Source organism: Taudactylus pleione, unplaced genomic scaffold (assembly GCF_031769625.1).
Source record: "Taudactylus pleione unplaced genomic scaffold, aTauple2 ptg000018l, whole genome shotgun sequence".
Lineage (NCBI taxonomy): Eukaryota > Metazoa > Chordata > Amphibia > Anura > Myobatrachidae > Taudactylus > Taudactylus pleione.
The window spans coordinates 16,249,894-16,272,939 of record NW_028284420.1 but is presented as its reverse complement, the minus strand read 5'-3'; the positions used below and the strand labels follow the sequence as shown (position 1 = coordinate 16,272,939).

The window sequence follows — 23,046 nt, the reverse complement described above, 5'->3', positions numbered from 1 at the left end:
CAGCACCCAGGGGCGTGTTCCACCTGCCATTTGAAACTATCATGATTCTCTCAATCAATGTACAGAACTGTGTTATGTGTAAGCACTTTATTAAAATACGATAATACATGTATTAGATGTCTAATGGCAAGGGCTCCAGGGAATGCCACATGGGCATGGGGTGGGATTTTGGATCTCCTTTGGATGACACCCTGGTAATGGTTAAGCCCAAAGTCTCAACCCTGTGATGCAGCTATGCTAACCACTGAGCACCCCTGTAGTTCCCATACCATTTTTTTTTTTTAATAGATTTTTATTGAGGCATATTAGAGCAACTACTGACAATAATCTCAACAATTAAAATAGAATAGCATCACACTATTACAATAAAAATAACAAATACAATGCTCAATATAATCTCAATATAGCATATGCAAGAGATAGTATCAGTAACAAATCAGGAATACGTGTGTGATATACATAGTTCAGCATATAAATTTAAATAATTATCAATATTAATTGTGGCTGCAATTTCAATACACTATCATAGGAACCTTAGGTGGGAGCCATGCCAACCCCCCATCAATCAGATCAAAGAAATAGGATCCTGCGCCACTAATCTGGTTAGATACCATGTGCTATTTTTGAGGCTATGATGGATTTGTTGCCTAGTAGTAAGTGGAAGAAGAGTATCTATCCATGATTCCCAAATCATGAAAAAGCGCTCCGCACATTTTTCTTTATGCAGAAGTATTTCTACCCAATCCATCCTATATAGAAAATTGAGCTTGTTTAGGAATAGAGGCATTTGTGGAGGTCCATATATATATATATACATATATATATATATATATATATATATATATATATGTTTAACAATCTACTGTACAAAAATAAAAATTCATTAATTTTCCTTTCTTTTTTTCCATGGTGGAGGGGCAAATCAAGTAAAACAACCACCAACATCAATAATTTTTATGTTAAATATATGGCATAGTTCAGTCTGTTCATAGTGCACTTGTTTTATTTCATTTGTGTTATTTCTACAGCTATTCATTAATTCAGTGGTTCCCAAACTTCGCCATTACAGTCCACATTTTAAGGATATCCATGCTTGAGCACAGGTGACTTAATTAGTACCTCAGTCAGTTTGATTTAACCTTCTGGACTCAAGCATGGATATCCTTAAAACCTGGACTGTAATGGCAGACTTTGGGAAACTCTGGTTTAACCAAAAGACTAGCCCAGAATGTAATATTCCCTTTTTTTTTTTTTTTACATATTTATTAATTTTAAACAAGGAGATGTTGGGCACAAAATGCACTATGTTAATATATTAATATACTGACAACCATCACACTATAGTGACATTTTAGTATTCTGATACCCACACTATATCAACACCTTGTATGCTAACACCTCCTTACACTATACACAGACTAGTAATGATACTTTCTAGTATATTAATACCTTACAATTAGGGATGTGCAGGCTCGGATAGGTTCGAGTTTGCACGTGGAGTTCGGATTTTTCCCTCCAAAAAAACGGAACTCAGAAAGAGGCAAAACGTCATCTTGCATGGACGAACATCATCATTCCTGGACAAAAGTCCAGGAATGATGATGTTCGTCCGTGCAAGATGACGTTTTGCCTCTTTCTGAGTTCCGTTTTTTTTGAGGGAAAAATCCGAACTCCACGTGCAAACTCGAACCTATCCGAGCCTGCACATCCCTACTTACAATACTGCCATCCTTACTCTGCACTCTGCAACACTGAATCAATTCTGTTGCCCTATCACACTGATTTACATGATGTTTTTTTACACTTTCACATTGTAAGATGGTGAGTTTTGCTCTGCAAGTAGTAAAATACTCACTGTACATGTGAGTTCCCATGCTGTTCGCCGATTTTATGGACTTCAAATACACACCATAGACTTGTTTCTATTGTTAGAACAATGAACCATTCACTTACACATATAAAACTGTCCCCAGTACAGGAATGTGGAGGTCATTTTCTTGTGGTCCCGCTGCGTAATCGTATTTGTCTATGTTCAGTATGATGTTTCAAAGGGTCTCCACAATTCTCAGATCTTTGCCTACCTTTCCTAGTTAAAGGGAGATTTCCCATTATTCTGGAAGTGTCCTGGACGTTCCGGATGGGTAGACAGGTATGATTTACATTTCGATCTTTGTCTTTCCAAGTCTCTAACCTGGAAAAGGCCATCCCACTGCTTCTGGATAAACTCAACAAGCTAGAGGGTCGCCAGGGTAACAATGGCTCTGTATCTGACAGTATCCACCGCATACGGCAGATGATCTCGCAGGCCAGAGATGCCGCAAGCAAGGTATGTACAGCTAGGACAGATTGTGTTAGAATGGACAATTTTTATCAAATCTCTGAATCTCTTTCTGCATAATAGACAAACATTGAGTGTTGAGTACTAGATAATGATTTTAAAGACAATTACAAAGTCCTACTTCACTGGGGTATGTTTTGGGTGGTGTTGTTTATTTTATTACATACATGTTTATTCAGTTTATATAAGATTGATAGAATATTAATGTGGGTCCGTGGAAAGTGAATCATTTGGTAATGTAATTAGATAGTTCACGTCTGCTTATCTCGCCAATTCCTTCTTCTATTCTTCAGGTTAGGATCCCTGTGAAATTTAACGGCAATTCTGGAGTTCAGTTACGGACCCCGAGTAACCTGCAGGATCTGGCAGCTTACACCTCTCTGAAGATACATATCCAGAACCCCAATCCACAAAACAAGAAGAAGCGGCAAGCTGATGCCGAAGAGATGCGCTTTGTGATGTTCCTCGGACACAAGGATGTAAGAATGACACAATGAGACAGGGTTACAGTGGAACTATTTTCTCTTGACAATATTGTTTTATTAATCTCATTTCCTCTTTTAATAATGATTATTATGCAGAAAATACATGGTGCTTAATGCCCTACACACATGAAGGCAGCCATTTTGTGTGCTGAATGAATATTGGTGAGAATGCAGCCTATAAACTCATTAGAAACTTTGGGGTGAAAATTAAAGTAAATGTAATGTAATAATGCACAAAATGGCTGCTTCCATTCTAAGGATTACATTTGATTAATCATCACTGCATAATTGTCTCCTTTTCCCAAATTGAGTGATTATAAATTCTTATGGGAAAGAAATGTGAAGAGGTTGATGTTTGTCTTTTTACATGTATTAATCCAAGGGTAATTCTTAAGGAATCATGTAGAAATAACAGTGCATTTAATATCTGAAATATACTACTGATTAGGGATGGGCATCGATATCCAATATTTCGAGATATCAATATTACAGTCCGCTGTACTGCAATATTCCATCCAATACGGTACCATGGATATATCACGTGGGACCATTCAGCAGCTCTAATATATCTTTCTCATCCAAGCTCTCTACTGCATTCGTTTTAAACTGTACTGAAATGGTCTTCGAGGCTGAGGGAGCCTATCAAAAGACACCAAAAACTTCTTGGTGTCTTCTTATAGGTTCTATCAGCCTATCAGAGATTCTCAGAGCAGCATCCCTGTACCGTGGATCCGTTTTGCATGTACTGCATCCAGTATCGATATTTATGAATTTCTCTTTCATCCGATCTGAGGGACACTGGACCCCATGGGGTTGCTTGAGGATCCGAAGGAGCTTGCAGTGAATTAGACTAGTATAACTTTAAGGGAGTAGCTCCTCCCCTCTACTACCTGTGGTCTCCACTGTTTGTTAAGTGCCCAGGGAAGTTGGGCTGTTTTTCTTAGGGCTGCTCTGCAGCCCTGTACTTTAGATTAGTTTTATTTTCTTTGTTAACTTTATTTTTATATCTATTTAGTCTGCGATGTGTGCTGCAACCGCTGTTATTCCTGTATTTTCACAGTTAATGTAGTCTCTTACACTGTCACAAGCTGTTTCTGAGTTCAGGTTACTTTTCTGTTGCTGCAGGTAACCTATTGGATAGGTATTACTAGTGTGTGCACTGAGGCAGCCTTACACAAAACCTGTAGTCAAGTGTCAAGTTCCAGGGTATCCTGGTTAGCACTCTGGGCTCTCTGAAACCAGCGATCCGAGTTCAGATGTCGGTGGAACCACATTTTGTGGGCCCAGGTTGACTACACAGATGTGTCGTGACAAAGCCATTGGGTGGGCCTGTTTTGCAGGCGGCTGCAATCGACAGTACTCGCGGGGACCTTGTCCGGCTGTGCTGGGTCATTCTCCACCGTGCTTCCTTGGCTGTTTTTCTTCCAGGGTGTCAATAGGTGTGCCCTACTGTTCAGTCAGTCTTTCACCTATTCCTAAAATTCTGGCGGGACGCCTGAGGTTTCAAGTCCCAAGTTTGGGAGTACCAACATTGGGTGATTTGTCTTTTTCAGCAGAGATTTCAAAACCACCATTCGTAGTCCCGGTATGAGGCGGTCTTCGGGGTATGACAGAGTGGATTTTGTCCACAAGGGCCTGGTGGTCTCAGGCACCAGGGTTCAAGTGCCCTGCCATTGGTGTTGTTGATTTTCTAACAGATTGAGCTTTTCATTCAGCGTTTAATTAAGCTGATCCTACTACTACCACTGTGATGGCCCCCTGACTGGAGGGAGTATCTTTACCCGGGGCTGAACTTTGAGTCACAGACGTGTTTCTATCTTTGTTTTTCACAGTGGCCCTGAGACTGTCTCTCTTAAACTGTAGCACCTGCACGGGTCCTGCACTGAGGTGGGGAGCTACCCTAGACAGGCATGGGCTCCTTTTTTTTTTTAATGGTGGGCAGTCGTCCTTTTGTCTGGTTTGAGCCTTGTCTGCATCCAGGGGACGTGGCGAAAGGTCTGCTGTGATCGTCCTTAGGTGACAGTTATCCCTGGGCATGGGTGTTTTACATCCATCTCCCAGACCCAGGTAGCTTTCCTCCTTGTTGTAGGGGGCTAGGTTCCATTCCAGGGTTGGCATCCTCTTTGGGTCAGAACTAGCCAGGCTTACAGGAATAGAAGTGCTTCCCTACTAGTGTCTGCGCCTAGCCTACGAGTTCTAGGTATTCATCCTTTTCATGAACAGTAATCCTTGCAGCGGGATGAGTCCTTAAATGCTGCGACTAGTTCACAGTGGTGATTACTTCCTAAGTAGTGGATCACGTTCGGTAGCAGCATGGCCACTGCCTGTAAGGTTCCTTTTGGGAAGCTGGGAAACGATGAGCTATGGACTTCTTTCAGGACTTCTAGCTTGCTTTGCTGCACCTCTATTGGGTTGTGGTTCTACAAGGGCCCATAACTCCCTACTGTCTTCTCAGGATGCTTATTCTGAGTGAATGTCGGGTGCAGTTTTCTGACTCCTTAGTTTCTGTCTTCGCAGAGGTCTGCTTACAGTCCATTTCCTTTCATTTTGTCATCTTTGAGGCGGTAGGCTGGACTTGATAAGGTGGTTTTGGATTTACCATTGTTGTGGCGGCTATATGGGGTGGGCTGAATCCGCTTGCATTCTGGTTTCTCCAAATTGTTTTCTCCCTGATTTTATTTATTTTTTAAGCTGCTTCTGTTGGAGACTTGCACTAGTGTTTTATAGGTGGACCGACACTGTTGACTTTACTGGAGATCGGGTATCCACATTGAGTCAGCGTCAGCCTGGTTGCTCTGGTTGACCTCAGGTTCACCAGGTTAGGTAAGACAGGTTTCCTGGCCCTGGTTGACCACAGGGCAGGTCTAGGCCCCATGTTGATCATACATGGGTTTACGCCTAGGCAGTCTTGATAACAAATCAGGACGCTGTCTTTTTATTTTGTTGTGAATGCGATTTATGCTTGTTTCTTTCCACTGGGGGTAGTCCTTTGGGGTCTGGTATCCACGCGGTCCAGGCGGTGCGGCTCTCTCAGGGGCTGTTTTCCTATTCTGTAAGGCTCCCTCTATGCAAGCTGTGACTTTTCTGTGGAAGCCACTCTGCCAGTGATGGTTAGGTCAACTGTTCACCAGCAGGTTCACCATGTTTTTCTTGCTTTCCAGAGTTCGCATCTAAGAATGCTAGTTTCGGTCGGAAAGTCTTACGTTCAGGTTTTTCTGAGCGTACCCTCCCCTAGGGGCGGCTTTTGAGTGTCCCACAGATCAGATGAAAGAGAAAGTTGGATTTTTGGACTTACGTTGAATCCTTTTCTCTGAATCCATCTGGGGGACACTGCGTTCCCACCCTTGTGCTCAGTTCTTTGTTCGTGAGTGCTTTGTGGTTAATCTGTGAATTACACTAGGTGATTCACCCTGGGTTTAGGGCTTCTTTTGAAGTTGTACTGAAGACCACGGGTAGCAGAGGGCAGGAGCTACTCCCTTAAAGTTATACTAGTCTAAGTGCCAGATCCTTCAGACCCTCAAGCAACCCCATAGTCCAGTGTCCCCAGATAGATTCAGAGAAAAGGATTCAACACAAGTACAAAAATCCAATTATCACTGTTATTCTCGACCACTGATTTGGTCGTCCCCACCTCTGATTTACTTGGGAGGCTTCAGCTACTAAGATTTTCCCATGCTGAGAGAGAGAGCACAATAACTTCCCCTCTATGTAGTTAACATCTCATAATTTGTTCCACAGAGTCAGGGCGATTACTTAGGCCTGGTCCTGAAAGGCAACAGATTGCAGTGTGTCTATCGACTGGGAAACCAGGAACCGACCTACCTTTCTGCTAACGAGGATATCAAAGAGCAATTTGTTACCGTTGTCATTGAAAGGTGAACAGATCATATTCTGTACTTACATGTGAAGCGTTCATTGTGTATACATTAATTACCCTGTTATTTGAAAAATAGACCCATATAGTTACCTTGCATATATAAACTCTTTCCTATATACGGTTTGCTAGATGCACTCTCATAAATGGTGTCACCTTTCCTGCAGTCATTCCATTGCTAAACGGAGCTTTTCCTTTAAGTTTTCTTCACTGGTAGATAGATCACTTTGAAATTGAAACTGTAGGTAGCCATTTCGTAGGGTAAGCAGTCGGGTATTTATTCGCTAGGAGTTGGACATCACTGACATATATAATGTCTGACAGAAAGTTTGAATAAAATTGTGAGTGGCAACTATGGCAAGTTACATGCTGGTCACCACTTACACCAATAATTGTAACCATTTGTTGTGCTTGTGAAATACACATTTGCCGTTAGGTTTCAATAAAACTTAAATAAAATCTCCAAGATAGCATATACAGTTCTCAATTTTGTGCTTGATAAAAACTAAATTGCAAACACACACAGAAATCTGATATATGCAATGAGCATTGGCCTCAGCAGTACATTCACAATCTTCCTCATTATCACCATGTGTTTGCACCTGCAAATAATACGGGTTGGGCAGGCTTATATGTGTCTCTGTGCCAGCCAAGACACTATTACTGTGCTCTGCCTATGTTAATCCTCCTTTCTCTCCCCATCCCATCTCTACATGCACAAGTGGTTGTAAGGCACAGATTTCCACAAAGCTGCATTGGTACATATATCTTTGGACAGAACAGGCATATTCTATACCCTAATGCTTAGTTAAAATGACTACTAGAATGCATGACTAATCTGTGTCCTCCTCACGCTATCTTGCAAAAAATGTCACTGACGTGGGGGAGTATACAGACCAACGTATTAATGGTTAAAAATACAGTTACATTAGACTAAATGTTTAAGATAATATATACTGTATATGTGTTTTTTTTTCATGTACCATTTAATAAGTAAATGCTAATTAACAGGTAATCTGTAATAAAATGAGGGAATTCAGTAATCCTGGGGAGCTGAGTAATGATGATCTGAAGTCTGTTATCAGAGGATCGATATAAAACTCCATAAGCTGAATGAATGCTACTGCCTGTATAAGTTTGTGTTACGCTGGGGATTCCTCCCTTTGTTATGGAAAACAGGTTTGTTCCCCATCTCACTGCTTGTTCTGTTCTAACAGGATTCTACAGTATGGGCAGATGTCCATCTTTGTAACAAAGGACAGCTTGCACGAGATCAAAGGAGACAGCATAGCTTTGGGCGAGCAGGGCCTACTTAATCTGGACCCCCAGAAAGTGGTATTCTATGTAGGGGGCTACCCTGCAGGATTTAAGGTACATTCATAAATCCATACTAGTTTATATACACCTCACTAACCAGGACTCACTGAGCTTGTTGTCATGTTGTTTGGCGCAGACTGGTGGATTTTAAGGTTCCGTTCTAACTGAATGTAGAAGGTAAAAAGCTGCATTTACAATTATTTTTAAATGTGAACATTTTACTTCTCTTTACAATATCCTAGTACTGAGTTTTTGGTTTTCAGGAATACGTTGTCATTGATGTGATGTTGTAAATGTATCTATGGGATGTTATTTGAGATTTATTTGCAAGTATTCATGGTACACTTAGTAAAATGGATGTATTAATCTTTATAGAGCACCTAAACAGATAGTGCTTTTGTGCAAATCTAACCCTGAGGCCCAGGTGAGGTAGCAATGCTAGCCACTGTGCCACTGTGTTGTTATAGTCCAGTTTACTAGAGATTAATAGCCAGAATCCCTGCATTGTTTGGCCCTCATACTGGGTTATTATGGTGTAAGACAAATTATTACCCAAGACCTTTCTGGTAAATTGTGTTACCATAGGGAAAATAGAAAATGTCTTAAAATCCATGACTGCAGTGACCCTATTTTATACTAAGTAATTATGAGATAAGGGAGGCCTCACCCGGAATCTCTGGTATTTTGTGACATTATGGGGTTAAACAGATTATTACTTCGAATCCCTGGTTGCATTGGTTGTGCTAATATATTGTGGCATTATGTGGTAAAATCAGATTATTTCCTAGAATCCCTACTTGCAGTGGATGCTCTGTATATTGTGTGATTATAGAGTGTGATAATACATTATCATAAATTCCTGGCTGCAGTAATCTTAGCATATTTCAGAGTGATGGATAAAATAATCAAGTACTGTGGATTTAACTCTAGGCTGTACCAGCACGTTTACCATGTTTTAAGTCTATTAGTCTCTGCCATTGGAACCAAACAAACTGTTTATGAGCTGTGAGTTTAAGAGCTAACAATTTGAATGGCAGCTTTTGATTTGGTAGATTTCCATTACAATTTTTTCCACTAATCTATTTTCAGCCTCCCGCTTCACTAAATTATCCCAACTTCAAAGGATGCATAGAAATGGACACTCTAAACGAAAATCCAATCAGTCTGTACGACTTTGAGAAAACGTTCCAACTGGACACCACAAAGGATAAGCCTTGTGCAAGGTATATTTGTTACTCAGTCAGTACAGCCACACTGACACCGCTGATTCTCATGTGTAGGTGCCATATCCATCTTTACATATGTATTCTGTATATTTATTAGGCTGCTGTAAGAATTGTGAGGATATTTCCACTTCTATAACTCGTATAATGTAATGCAAATTTGGTAGCCTGAAGCATAGTTGATCAAGAGGCACTGTCCTGTATATAGCACATACAGACAGACCCCATATTGATCGGATCCTGGTCGGAATCTACTCATGACTTCGGCACTGTGGAGAGAGCAAAGCTGACACCTGTGCCACCCTGCAGCCCATTTTCCTTAGCAGGACACTTGTATAACATATGCAATCCTACATCCTCCGAGATCTACCCAAAGTACAAATCTCCCAACAGCGAGCTCTGAATCATGCAGGGAAAGCAAGGGCTGTACACACCACCCGAGGACCGTGGTGCAGGTCGCCTTTCACTTCCATATAATGAGGGATTCTCCTATTTGTTATATGTGAGGAGCTTGTTTGAGTAAGGAGAGTTAAGTATACAATAGTAATAATCTATAGCACTATGTATTTTACACTGGAACCAAAGTAAATCCTGAGCATAAGACACTTGGAAGTTGCAGAGACAGGGCATATGCTGTCCTGGCTTTGCTCTAAAACAGTCCCTGTCTACAGACTGATCATTCATTTTTATATTAAATTATAGACTGCACTATTGCATAATCTTCTATACATAGTATAAAATAAAGTCCTCGGTAGGCGTGCGTCTGTTTGTTCGGGCTGATCTCAAAGACCTCTGGACAGAATTTGATGCAGTTTTCACTATTCTATAGAGCATTTGTTGCGGAAGTTTTAGGTGTATGAAACATTAATGTATGAAAAAAATGGAGCCGAGCAGTGACGATATTAGTGAAGCAAGTCAGTGACAAAATGGACGTCCAAGGGCTTACTTGGCTTACGCTGCCTAAACCGTTCTATCACAAGGATGGACTTTATTTTATACCATGTAGAGATTAATAGGCATTACCTATTTTCTCCAGAAAAATTGATGCAAGTCCTGTTTATTGATACAAAATTCATGTAAAAAACTATTCTTTAATTTCAAATGAGTCCAATTCCCGGTAAGAGTTTTCTTTTGGCATGACAATAAATAATGCACAGGGACATACACGTAATGTGGCTGGAGTTAACCTAAGTGGCGACGGTTTGTTTTTATCATGGACAACTTTACGTGGCCCTTTTGCATGTCACGGCAAAACTAAACCTATTCATGTTGATGTCAGGAGGAAAAATGACTAATGTCGCCTACAAGCAATCTTATACGACTTCATAACCTGTAATGTTTTTAATAGGTCAAAATCAACTGGGGACCCTTGGCTTACTGATGGGTCTTACTTTGAAGGAACAGGATACGCAGAGATTAAGCTAGAGACTCTTCCAGGACCATCCAAGAGGTTTGAGCTGGATGTCCGCCTAGTATCATTCAATGGTATCCTCTTCTTCCTAGATGCAGTGGTAAGCAATTACACCTTATATTTGGAATTGAAAGATCTAGCTCAGACCACCAATTTATTATAGTTATTCATACAGTGCCAGAATATTTTGCACCGCTTAACCGAAAATGCTTATTCATTCATATCAGACCCTGCTCCAACGCAGCACTAACAATTAAGCTACTTGCAGGTTTTTGAAATGTGGGAGAAAGCCAGAGGGCTCAGAGGAAACCCAGCAAACACTGGGAGAACATACATACTCTGTACGGACAGCACCCCAGTTGCAATAGAACACATTACCCTAGTGCTGTGTGGCAGCAAGGTTAGCCAGTATACCTGTACCTCCGTATGGCTTATTTTTAAAGGGGTTTTCCATTTTCATATACATATAATGTATTGGCTTCCACATACTGTACATTCCAGGAACTTTTAATTGCTTTATATTTCTCACTAGTTCACCATATTCTTGACAGAGTTCACTTTTATTGCACTGGGATACAACACAAACCTGTTAAAGCAGCATCTTGTTGCAAGCCAATGATTATTTATTTTGTAAGGTTACAGTTTGGAACCAGTGACATCACTGATAAAGCACCCTCTCAGTTCACTAGGGACCAGTGACATCACTGATAAAGCACCCTCTCAGTTCACTAGGGACCAGTGACATCACTGATGATGCATCCTCTCAGTTCACTAGGGACCAGTGACATCACTGATAATGCTCCCTCTCAGTTCACTAGGGACCAGTGACATCACTGATAAAGCACCCTCTCAGTTCACTAGGGACCAGTGACATCACTGATAAAGCACCCTCTCAGTTCACTAGGGACCATTGACATCACTGATAAAGCACCCCCTCAGTTCACTAGGGACCAGTGACATCACTGATAAAGCACCCTCTCAGTTCACTAGGGACCAGTGACATCACTGGTAATGTATCCTCTCAGTTTGCCAGGGACCAGTGACATCACTGGTAATGTATCCTCTCAGTTTACCAGGGACCAGTGACATCACTGATAATGTATCCTCTCAGTTTACCAGGGACCAGTGACATTACTGATAATGCATCCTCTCAGTTCACTAGGGACCAGTGATATCACTAGAATTAATAGACAGGACATTTTGACAATATCACTGGTGACCCGTGAATTGACGGTCTGCATTTTCCTGAACATCGGTGCAATCCCAAGAAAAGTCTGCCTCTTTTGATGAAGAAAACAGACATACTTTACTTTAGGAATTTAGCATTTAAATAAGTTCATTGGGCCAGACAGGACAAAGTTCATGCTAATTGAGTTTTAGGATTTATAATGGAATCCATCACCTAGTAAAAATTTGTAAAGACGCAAGTATAAATGTGCATCTTCAGCAAGTAATGGAATTCCATGCATCAAATATACTACTTCCCCATAAGGAACAAATAGGGATGATGTACCTCTCTTTTGAAACATATATTGATATCTATGTATATGTGCAGAAAATTATATTTGCTTGGTTTAGTGGAATTAATACCTGGTATGTTCCAGAATGGTACTGTATAATGGGGCATTGAAATTTAATATTTATAGTCCAAAAAGTGTAATTAATTGGTGATAAGACATATTAGCATACCAGCACACCACTTTCAGTGAGGGCAGAGAGGAGATAAAGGAAAAAGTACTAATATTATAATGCAAATTTTATTTTTCTGCTGCTGAGAAATTGTCCAAATCTTGCACAGGTCATAAAGTGTTTTGCAGTTTCGGTGCTTGTTTGATTTCTTTTTTTATTTTAATACTGTTTTACATTTGTATTTCTGTTTGTTAGTACTATTTTATCAATAAGCATTCAATAAATCATTATATCATATTAAATGAAATGTAAAAATAGTCTGTCTTTGCATTCTTAAATAATTCATGTGCGTTGATCTTGACTTTTGTGGTGCTACATTTATGCAAGGTATTTTTTTGTTTTAAAGTAACTCCTAATTGGTTTCTAATTGCATTTTTGGATACACTGGTGTAACTGAAGACTAAGTGGGAATTCAATTAGCAGTGGTAATTTACCGCGTGCTAATTGATCCCCCGGGGCTACTCAATTAGCCCCGATAGCAGCCTGCAGGCTGCACTTAACAGTGTTTTTTGGGGGGCTGATCAAGCCTGAAAAGAAATCCTTGATAACTAGCTTGTTAACAGGTGCCGCAGCTACTACCTGTCCCCAGCACTGCCAAAGCTGCCACCTGCCCTCACCCCTGTCCCAACTGCTGCCTACCCATAGCCCACTCTCTGGGCCTGATTCAGAGATGAACGTACATCTCCGATTGTTATGGGTCTGCGCCTGTGCAGGACTCGTTCAATGCATGAACAGAACTGGATCCTACGATCTCACTTGCAGACCCCCCAAGTCGCAGCATGATTGACATGCTGCGGCTCTTGCCTGGTCATTATTCCCAGAAATGGGGCGTGCCGATCCAGTTTACCTGGAGGTACGAGGCCAGGGTCTGCGGTGACTGACGCAGATTTCTGGTCTATTACGTGCCTAGCACCCGGGTCAGCCTGTGGGTAGCTTCAGCTCCCGCAGCCTGACCAAAGAAGCAACCTGGTCACAATGGTGATCCCAGCCTGTTAACATTGGTCGCAGCAAGGAAGTGTTTGACACCTCCTTCTGTATTTGCATCTGAGATTACGGATTTGTACAGCTGCTTGTGTGCGACTGTGCAAATCTGTCCATCTCTGAATCAGGCCCTCTGCTCCCAGCACTGCACGATTAGCTATCTGAGATCAAGGCAATGTCTTTATAAGCATTATCTGTACTGAAAATATTAGGAGTGTGACTTTCCAAAGTGTATCATTTGTGTAGGGCATGTGGGGTTGTCTGTTGGCATTTGGGGAGTTTAAAAGCATAAAATGTGATAGGACCCCAATTTTTGAATGTGAGAGGTCCCTGGGAGACACTTTTTTTTCTGTTCAGCGCAATCACTGGTGATTTCATTATTTAATTTTTAATAGCAGCTGAGATCTTTATCAGTTTAAGTCACTTTTCAATATAGCAGATAGTTTTTATTTTAATTAACCATTTTACACCCACATCACACATGCCCAGGTAAGCCTTATCATAATAAATGAGTATAGAAGAAGGAGCAAAGCCTTACAAACCTTTGTCCCAGTGACTGAGTATACCTTTCTTATGCGGTGTCATGATCCATTCCTCTAGGATCAGTTTGTATGCCTCGCGGCTCAGGAAGGCAAGCTCACCCTTTACTACAATGCTGGAAGTGGAACAGAGAAAGCGAAGCCAATAGAGTCAACCCAGCTGTTTGTCAGCAGTGCCAGCTCTAAAGCGGTAACGTCAAACTAACTACTGTCTTGTCTGCTACCTGTATTATAGGCATATTTCCAATTCTTGTGATTCTACTTCAGATCCAGGTAATTGTGGCTCTTATCAGTGGGAAGAGACGGATATTTGTGCGTCTTGAGAGGACGACTATATTTAGTGTGGAATATGATGGGGGTAGTCTGGAAAATTCCCAGTACTTATACCTTGGAGGAATTCCACCTGAGAAACTTCCAGAGAGGTGAGTTGAAGTAGTCCAGACCCTGCTTACCTACCAGCTTCCTGGCTGTCGTTCTGTTTTGTTTACACAAATTAGCCTATAGCAATCCTCTTATTTTGACTTGAAACTGATTGATAATAGCTTTTCTTCACCTATTTGTTTTTACTTCCTCTTTCCTCGTTCATCTATCATGTGTTAGAAGAGTCTGCTCAGGTTCAGCCACTAAACTGTTAGGTTAGGTTTCAGTTATCACTGGCCTCCCACCTCTACCAGACCAAACGGGATACGGGGGTCACGGTCTACCTCTGCCCCAGACCATCACAGCATGGAGCCTAGTAGGCAGTCCATTGGCACCATTTCTCCCAGATGCATGTTTAAATTAGGCTCTGCCCCCTTTTGTTTAAAAGTCTGTGGCGGGCTTTAAGCTGATGCTGCTGCACAGAAACTACTGCACTTCCCATAGGGGAATACTAAAGCAGCTAGGCAGGCAGGCTCTCTCTTTCACCTGTGGGTGACGTTTTCTTTGTTTGTGAATTGCATGTTTGACTGAAAGGTAGTTTGTTTTCTTTGGACAGTGTGGTGTTATAATTATACTGCATTAATTTTAAATTTTCCTGTGGTATTTACAGAGCCCTCTGTCCGTTTTTTTACACTCTCTCACTCTGAGTGTTTACACAGAATTGTGGTGTGTTGTGAATTGTTTCGAGTATGGTTAGTAAGAGAGACAAGATTCACAAAGCTAAGCAGGTGTCTGCCTCTGCTTTACATTATACCTGTTCAAATTGAGGAGTAAATTACCCTCTGGTAACACAGAAATGGATGTCATCTGTGCGGCTTGAGGCCAAGGTCTACAGTCAGCACATGTCTGGGAGTTCTCCCCCAGTTTGTCAAGTATGATTGGGCTACGTCTGTGGAGCAAGCCATTGCTGAACTAAACTGGGTAGTAAATTTCCAGGCAAAGATGAGTGATTCCACTCTCTATAATGCCCAGCATGACTCCCAAATTCCTAAGGAGAAAGAGGCAGGGACCTCCATGGAACTGCAATGGGCCCTTAATAATGAGAAGAGCCTCTCTAGGGTCTCTTCTTCTATGGAGAACATGTTGGCGTCCTCTTGCGTGATTCAGATTCTGATGGCTCACCTCAGGAAGAAGGTGAGGTCTTGGATGCGGAATGAAAGGATCAGAGAGGCTGGGAAGAAGATTCTGCTGCCAGCTTGGTTGTGCAGAATTTGATTCTGGAAGCATATCAGACTCTTGTACAGGTATTAAGGAGGATGAGCTCCAGGGGTGGCCAGTTCCTCTGCTCTATTTAAATGGAAAAGGCAGTTGGTAGCCTTTTTCATTAATTTTCCCATTTTTCAGATGTTTTAGGGGAAGCCTGGACCTCTGTAGATTTAAAAATATCTATCCTTTTTTGCAGAGCTGGATACAGCCATCTGGGAGGTCTTCCCATAGATGGATGCTCCTATTTCAAGACTGGCTAAGATGACAGGTATTCTTATCAATAATTTGGCAACATTAAAGAATCCTACTTATAGAAGATGTGAGGCTTTTCTGATGTCACTATTTTATGCTTCAATTGTTTCTCTTCAGCCAGTCTTGGCTATAGCCTGGGTCAACAAGGCTTTGCCAATTGTATTCAGTCAGGAGTGAGGATCTCCTTTCTTTGGTAGGCAGGATTAAGAAGGCCTTGGCGTACGTTGGTGATGCTGCTTCTCTCCTGACCAGGGTGTCAGCCTTTGCTCTTTCTGCTAGATGGTCTCTGTGGCTTTGGTCATGCAAGGCTGATTTGGAGTCCAAAAGGATGATGAAAGTGACTTATTTTGTAGATGAGTCCAGTTTTGGGCCAGAGTTGAACTACATAATTTCTCAGGCTACTGAAAGTAAGAGCCATATTTTGCCAGTTTTCCCTAGTCCAGGGCACCTAGGTGTTGATCCTTTCTGTATTTTAAGTGGGCGGCGGCACCGCTCTTTAGGGGATAGGCTACCAAGAGAAGAGGTCACTTCAGTGACTATCTGTCAGGAATGTTAGGACGTGCATGATGTTCTGGGAACCCCTCACGATCATCAGTTATAAGGGTCCGTCCAATTGTGTCGAACCTCACTGGAGCAGTCTACAGTCATGGGCTTACATGCCTGAAGCGTAAGATTTATAATCGAATTTGATAGGTGTACTTCGTGTGGTGTGAACCGAGGGGTGTTCTGACTTCTCACTTTAGGTTACCTCCCCTCCAATTCCTTTTGCAGGTGGGATTGAATTATGGGCCTTGCTTTGTCTGTTTTGCTCCAGAAAAGACTGGCCTTGATTCCTGAAGTGCAGGCATTGGTCTACAGTTAGCCTAATTATGTCCCACCAGTTCCTCATTGTGATTTAATCTTGTTTTGGATGCCCCCCAGCAGGTTCCTTGTGAGCCTCTTGAGTTGGTTAAACTACATTTCCGGACTTGGAAGGTCATCTTCTGGCTGTTTATTGCTTCGGCAAGAAGGGATTGTGAATTGCAGGCCGGTCTTGTAAACCCCCTGTTAACTTTTCATTCACATAGGGTGGTCTTGTGGGCTAGTCCATCTTTCCAAAACAACGGTAGTGTCCGGTTTTTCATTTGAGCCAGGACACCTTTCAATAAACGTCTTCTGCAGATTCCTCCAATTCTCTGCATCTGTTGGATGTGGTGTGGGCTTTGCAGATCTATCTGGACTGTACAGGTGTGGTACCTCTGTTGTACACTTCACTCATGCATACTTTTTAACTGCAGTACACTGTTTCCAGGTCCTGGCTGTAAGTTATATTACTTAAAGCTTTTGACATAGTTCCCAGGTTCCAACTTTGCCTCTAATTTAGAACTGATTATTTATAATTTGCTATTTGATAGAGCATTACATTGTAGCTGACATTATCATAGTATAGAACACTCTAATGAGCAGTAGCTGGAACCCAAAGACTCTGTCAGAGCTGAAAGTAAAGTTTATTGGCAGAGCCTGCCATGGTGGAGATTCGTATTGGATTGTGGTTTGAAGGTAAGTAGGCACTATCACTAGATAGGGGAATGGGGGTGGGAGACATAAAAATGTGTGAAAATCCTATTTAAATAGTGGATTAAGAACATTGGCACCTGCTAATATAGATTCCCTAAAGTTCATATGATTTACTTAACATTTTATTGCTTCCAGCCTAAAGGACATTTTCAGTGGAGGAGGATCTGTCAGAGGCTGCATGAAGGGTATCAAAGCTTTAGGGAAATATGTGGACTTAAAGCGTATGAATACGACTGGTGTGAGTTTCGGTTGCACTTCGGACCTGCTGGTGAGTGGAGCTCCTGTCAATCCATAATGTTTTTCCATTATCTTGTTGGGCTCATAAGTGCTTATCTGTATTTTTTTCAAGTTGGTGACATTTCAGTTTTAAAATCTCTAGATCAAGCTTCTGTATTTCATGCTGATGATATCTCTTAATCCTAGGTTGCCAGATCGATTCAGCTCTATGGAAATGGATTCCTGAGTATGAACCTGAAAAATGTGGCCAGTTTTCAGAGTGACTTCTTTGCAGGCTTTGGCTTCCGGACTAGTCAACATAATGGACTCCTGTATCATCAGTACAGCGAGGTAGGGGTTCTGTTCAGATGGCTTTTTGTTTCTGCGAACTAAAAACGAAAGCTTGGGGTGGTTCATTCTTAAAAGATTTACAAGATGTGTCAACAGCCAAGATGCTTAACTTCCTTGAAGTTCCAGGGAGGGAGGGGGAGGAGGGGGGTGTAACTTTGTGCAACGTTACGTAAGTAGTCAGCAGATCTTATGTAGCTAGAGATTCCAAACCAACCAGAATTTTCGAATTTTATAACCAAAAAATATGACTCTCCTGTACCGAGGACATGTACAAGTCTGAGCATGTTTGCCAATAAGAGAAAGGATTACACTAGCAGAAGATCCTTGATGACCAAAATTGCCTAAATTGACCCAATGTTTGGTTTCTGGGTTACTTTTGACAAGGTCCTGGTACTTTGGCTCAGAATGTCTGGGTGAGGTCCACCCACTTTGGGTTGCTAATGTAGTAATTATGTGATCACTGAAATCTTGTACCAAGGAATTAATCTACCGAAAAATTTGTCCCTGCTATATCATTTGAATATTACCATTCTGATTAACGTGATTGATGGAGTCGCCTTTGTTTAGCATACTTTGGACGGGTGAATATCATTAAAATGTTGTTATTCCTGAATCTATCCCCTCTAGACATTGCCACTCCTCCTGACTTGTAAATTCAGCTCTCAAAGTAACAGTATTTCTCCTTAATCCTATCAGGGGGACACTGCTACCTAGTAATGTAGAGGGTGCCTCTGAGGAGTTGACACATCTTCATCAAACAGATTGTTTGGAACTGAAAACGCCTCCCTTTCACATGCCTCATGCAGCTAGCAGCCAATAGGAATTCAGTTTAAGTTTTGAGGCAACATCTTCAACACACTGCACTTTAGCTAGATTTTAATGCCTTTTTTATTTTTTGTATTTTTCTGACATAAGTTTTGTACTAAACTTTCAGAAACACTAATGAAGTCTGACTTACATATTTATTCCACTAACTTCCAGTTACGGTGTCTGGGTTTTGTGTAACTGAGAAGCAGTCGGATGTCATCGCTGGTTCTGCCATGCTGCTGGACCCATGGACACCCCACTGAGATGCTGCAGCTGATATGGTCACATCCCATGCGACAGCGGTGGCCCTCTACGTCCCCTGCCTATTAAAGAGGAGGATCGTTTTGCACGTGCAGAATAGATCTCCTCTGACTTACTGGACCCCCAAGCAGTGATGTAGCGGTCCGTGACTGTCAACATCACTGCCGGAGTCGCGCCCAAGATTGCGGTGCGAACGGCATTCTGGAGTACATGCGCAGGGAACAGAAGTGCGAAAAGGGAACTCTGCAAAGGCCTCCATTTGAGCTTTTAGGCTCTGTTAACTTTAAATATCTCACCTGGAAGGAGGTATTATTGATGGCTATGGCCTCTGCTCGCCAAGCGTCCTGCAAATCAAGATATTTGATTTTTATCAGGATAGACGCTCTTTCTGCTTTACAAAAATAGTATACCATTTCTCCATCAATCAGCTTATATAGTAATTCCCGCACTTCGTCAAGTCCAAGTGGCAGGAATATTTGTTCTACTTTGGACGTAATGCAAACCTTATAAATTTATATTGAAAGCTCTAAGAAAGACTGATGGATAATCTTCTTGTCTAGTACAATGCTCACAAGAGAGGTTGGCTGGCCTCAAAATAAGTTGTTCAGTGGGGCCTTTGGAAAGGGACGGTATGGGGCTTTGGTGGAGCAGCTGTTCAGAGTTTTCCGTTCATACGTGTACATTTACAAAGATCTACAGGTTCAGTGTCATTATTTCTAAAGAGGCCAGCTTTGTGTATTGGATGTTGTAGCATCACATATTAAAGAATAGCTTTGAACCTGTTTTAAAAATACAGTTTGGTTTGAAACCTCTATTTATGAAGAGGATCCCATAATCACTTTGAAAATATTTACATAATTCTTAATACGCTGCCCATGTGTTTCCCATGGTTCATTATGTAATTTGTTACCATTATGTTACTCTTCCATGTTCACTGTGGTGCCTTGTATTATGCTCATTTGTGTATTTTGTATCTTTTGATTCTCATCACACACTTTATATATGTCATATAATGGTTTGTGTATTGTTATCCATGCTTTGATTAAAGAAAATAAAAACAGCTGAGGAGTATGTCTCTTCCTGCCTTAGTGCCTAACCCTAAAGGCCCCCACACACGGAGCGCTATAGCGGCCGATCTGACGGTTTTGAATGATATCGTCACCATAGTGTTCCGTGTGTGGGCATGATATCGCCCGCTGCGCGCTTCCGTGGGGTCGTCTGTCGCTCCTCCAGGTCATTCTGCATGTTCAAATGATCTGGGAGATTGACGAACGATCCCATGCAGTGCTATGCGGGTGGGCAGTCGGCCACCGGATCGTTCCGTGTGTGGGGGCCGTCGGATTGCCCGTCGCATCGCAAGATGCATATTGCACTGTGTATGGGGCACTTAACCCTCCCACTAGTGCGTAACCCTAACACTAACCCTCCCCCTAACCCCGCTGCTTATCTTCGGGATTCTGGCGGTTGGGATGCTGGCGCCGGGATTCTGACAGGTGTCGGGATTCCATTGGTATTTTAACCGCATCCCATTTGTGATATAAGATTTCTATCTACATTGTTATAAAATGTCAGGATTGGTCAGTCCTCTACATATGTAATAAAAAAAAAAAAAAAGTAAAAAGATATTTAGCCAACTCATACATGTCCTTGACGGTCTTCGACAGGAGGGATCATGTCAGGTGTCCATCAAGAGTGGTCACTTGTCAGTGAGGCTTCTCACCACTGAACTCTCATCTAAAACACCTTACTCAGATGGGATTGGACACTACCTCTCTCTGTACAGCAACAAGGATGGGTGAGTCTCTGACCGATATTTATATTTTATTGGATTATACAGTTAGTTTTGGGCTTTTGTACTTTTACAGGGCATGATTAGGGAAAAATGCAACCTGAATTAAAGAGAATATTGGCAATGTGTTAAATATACTGTACTGACTAAGGATGTCACTGTGCAGGCTGCGGCTCTACGTGGACGATGAACTGCAAGGTAGCCGACAACTGTCAGCAGGTGGCAGACGGAGGCGACAGGATGATTCCAACAGCACTTTGATCCTCGGGGGGTTACCAGATAGTGGACCATTAGGAAACCTGAGCGGCTGTATCAGTAATGTATTTGTGAAGAGGTGAGCCTAGACAATATTGTAACTAATATTATGTGAGTAGTTATATTTTTGCCATATTAATCCTGTGTTTGCACCACATCTTTTTCACGTTCCTTCTGTTTACTTCCCCATCTATGCTGCCCCCGTTCCAGTACACTTTAATAAATGGTGAATCCTTGGCCTTCATCTCAAATCAAGGCAAAGTTAACAATATTATATTTATAGCAAGGCCACCAGCGCAAATCCTGGGACATTCAGTCACCGCAGGAATTTATAGCAAAGCAGCTTTGACCTCTTTGATCTAATTCCAATTGACTCACTAGCTCTGCCCCCATTTTTCCTCCCACTTTATTCAGCACAACTACACTTGTCTATTGCCCCTTGTATTTGTTTCTCACTGACTACTTCTGCATTGTATTATATTGCAATTTATTTAGGATATCTGGGCCCCAGATGGTTTTAGATCTGCTACAGAATCAGCATAGTATGAATGCGACCATGAGCTGTCAGGATGCAACCGAGGATCGGCCACAGGAGATCAGGGCCCTGCTTCGGAAGGATAAACCAAAAATGAAGGTAAATTATCCTGTGTGACAATGAGAGCATTCATCTCTTTATATGCAGTTCTTGAACATCTATCAATTAAGAGGCTAAGTTCCTCCATATTTCTATTTTGGCAGCCACGTCAGAGGAAGTTGGCTTTGATGGACCATCGGAACTTGCAAAACACAACCTGTCTTGTCCCCAAACATGTAAAGGGAGCATTAAGATTTGGTGGTTCTTATTCGAGTCATCTGGAGTTCACCAACATTCCTGGTTCTCTCCAAGAAAGGTGACTAAATACTATAAAATAGAAAAAACTTTGTCTCTATAGTAACATAGACTCATTCATTAGATTACTATATTCAAATGGGCAAAGTCATAATTTAAATCAATGCAGCTGCATTATCTTTATAATGAGCCATTACTGCAGTCTGAATTGTGCATTTTTAATTTATAAAGAGATTTATTTTAACGATACTGTATGTATAGTTGTGGAGATTAAATATTCATTTAAAAGAGCTACCCGACTGGTATATTACCTGCCATTTCCAATCTTTATTAGCGCAGCATCTTGCTCAAATTTGACTAAATACTATGTCCTAGAGATCCTGGGAAGTCGGAAGATGCACAATTTAAAAGTAGTGGGAGGTGATGAGAAATTGTCATAGGGAGGAAATGACTGCACACAAATCTCTTCATACATCAGACATTGACATCTATGTTTTTACTGGGCAGATTCCACTTTTCAATGGAGGTTCGTCTGAACAGCACCAGTGGGCTTCTCTTCTATGTCGCTGATGAGCGAGGAACCTCTTCTTTGTCTCTTTATGTTTCTAACGCCCGATTTATTCTTCTGATAAACATCAATGGAAAAACACATCGTCTGAGAAGTAAAGAGAAGTACACTGATGGGCTCTGGCACACAGTAAGAAGGTTTTGTGCAGAATACAAACAGCCCCATAGACCTGTTTACAGAGAGTTATAGACTTCACAGGTCCCTTATTCTTGTGTACAGATATACATAATCCTAACGTGTGCATAGATAGATATATACACCTGGCAGGTCTCTCATTCATGTGTACAGATATACATAATCCTAACGTGTGCATAGATAGATATATACACCTGGCAGGTCTCTTATTCATGTGTACAGATATACATAATCCTAATGTGTGCATAAATAGATATATACACCTGGTAGGTCTCTCATTCATGTGTACAGATATACATAATCCTAATGTGTGCATAGATAGATATATACACCTGGCAGGTCTCTTATTCATGTGTACAGATATACATAATCCTAACGTGTGCATAGATGGATATATACACCTGGCAGGTCTCTTATTCATGTGTACAGATATATATAATGTTAATGTGTGCATAGATAGATATATACACCTGGCAGGTCTCTTATACATGTGTACAGATATACATAATCCTAACGTGTGCATAGATGGATATATACACCTGG

The 23,046-nt window shown here is 41.5% G+C and overlaps 1 protein-coding gene across 2 annotated transcripts in view; it reads left to right on the top strand.

Annotated features, from left to right (window-relative positions):
* LAMA5 (laminin subunit alpha 5) overlaps nucleotides 1–23,046 on the top strand; it is a 179,125-nt gene that overhangs the window by 132,961 nt on the left and 23,118 nt on the right. For both annotated transcript variants that reach the window (XM_088442785.1, XM_088442777.1), the window contains exons 60-74: nucleotides 2,184–2,326; nucleotides 2,632–2,817; nucleotides 6,562–6,698; nucleotides 7,915–8,068; nucleotides 9,104–9,237; nucleotides 10,586–10,748; nucleotides 13,919–14,047; nucleotides 14,125–14,279; nucleotides 17,428–17,560; nucleotides 17,716–17,859; nucleotides 20,592–20,722; nucleotides 20,883–21,050; nucleotides 21,467–21,605; nucleotides 21,710–21,861; nucleotides 22,308–22,497. In XM_088442785.1, coding sequence (XP_088298911.1) covers nucleotides 2,184–2,326; nucleotides 2,632–2,817; nucleotides 6,562–6,698; nucleotides 7,915–8,068; nucleotides 9,104–9,237; nucleotides 10,586–10,748; nucleotides 13,919–14,047; nucleotides 14,125–14,279; nucleotides 17,428–17,560; nucleotides 17,716–17,859; nucleotides 20,592–20,722; nucleotides 20,883–21,050; nucleotides 21,467–21,605; nucleotides 21,710–21,861; nucleotides 22,308–22,497 — 2,258 coding nt within the window. The remainder of the gene's footprint in view (nucleotides 1–2,183; nucleotides 2,327–2,631; nucleotides 2,818–6,561; nucleotides 6,699–7,914; nucleotides 8,069–9,103; nucleotides 9,238–10,585; nucleotides 10,749–13,918; nucleotides 14,048–14,124; nucleotides 14,280–17,427; nucleotides 17,561–17,715; nucleotides 17,860–20,591; nucleotides 20,723–20,882; nucleotides 21,051–21,466; nucleotides 21,606–21,709; nucleotides 21,862–22,307; nucleotides 22,498–23,046) is intronic.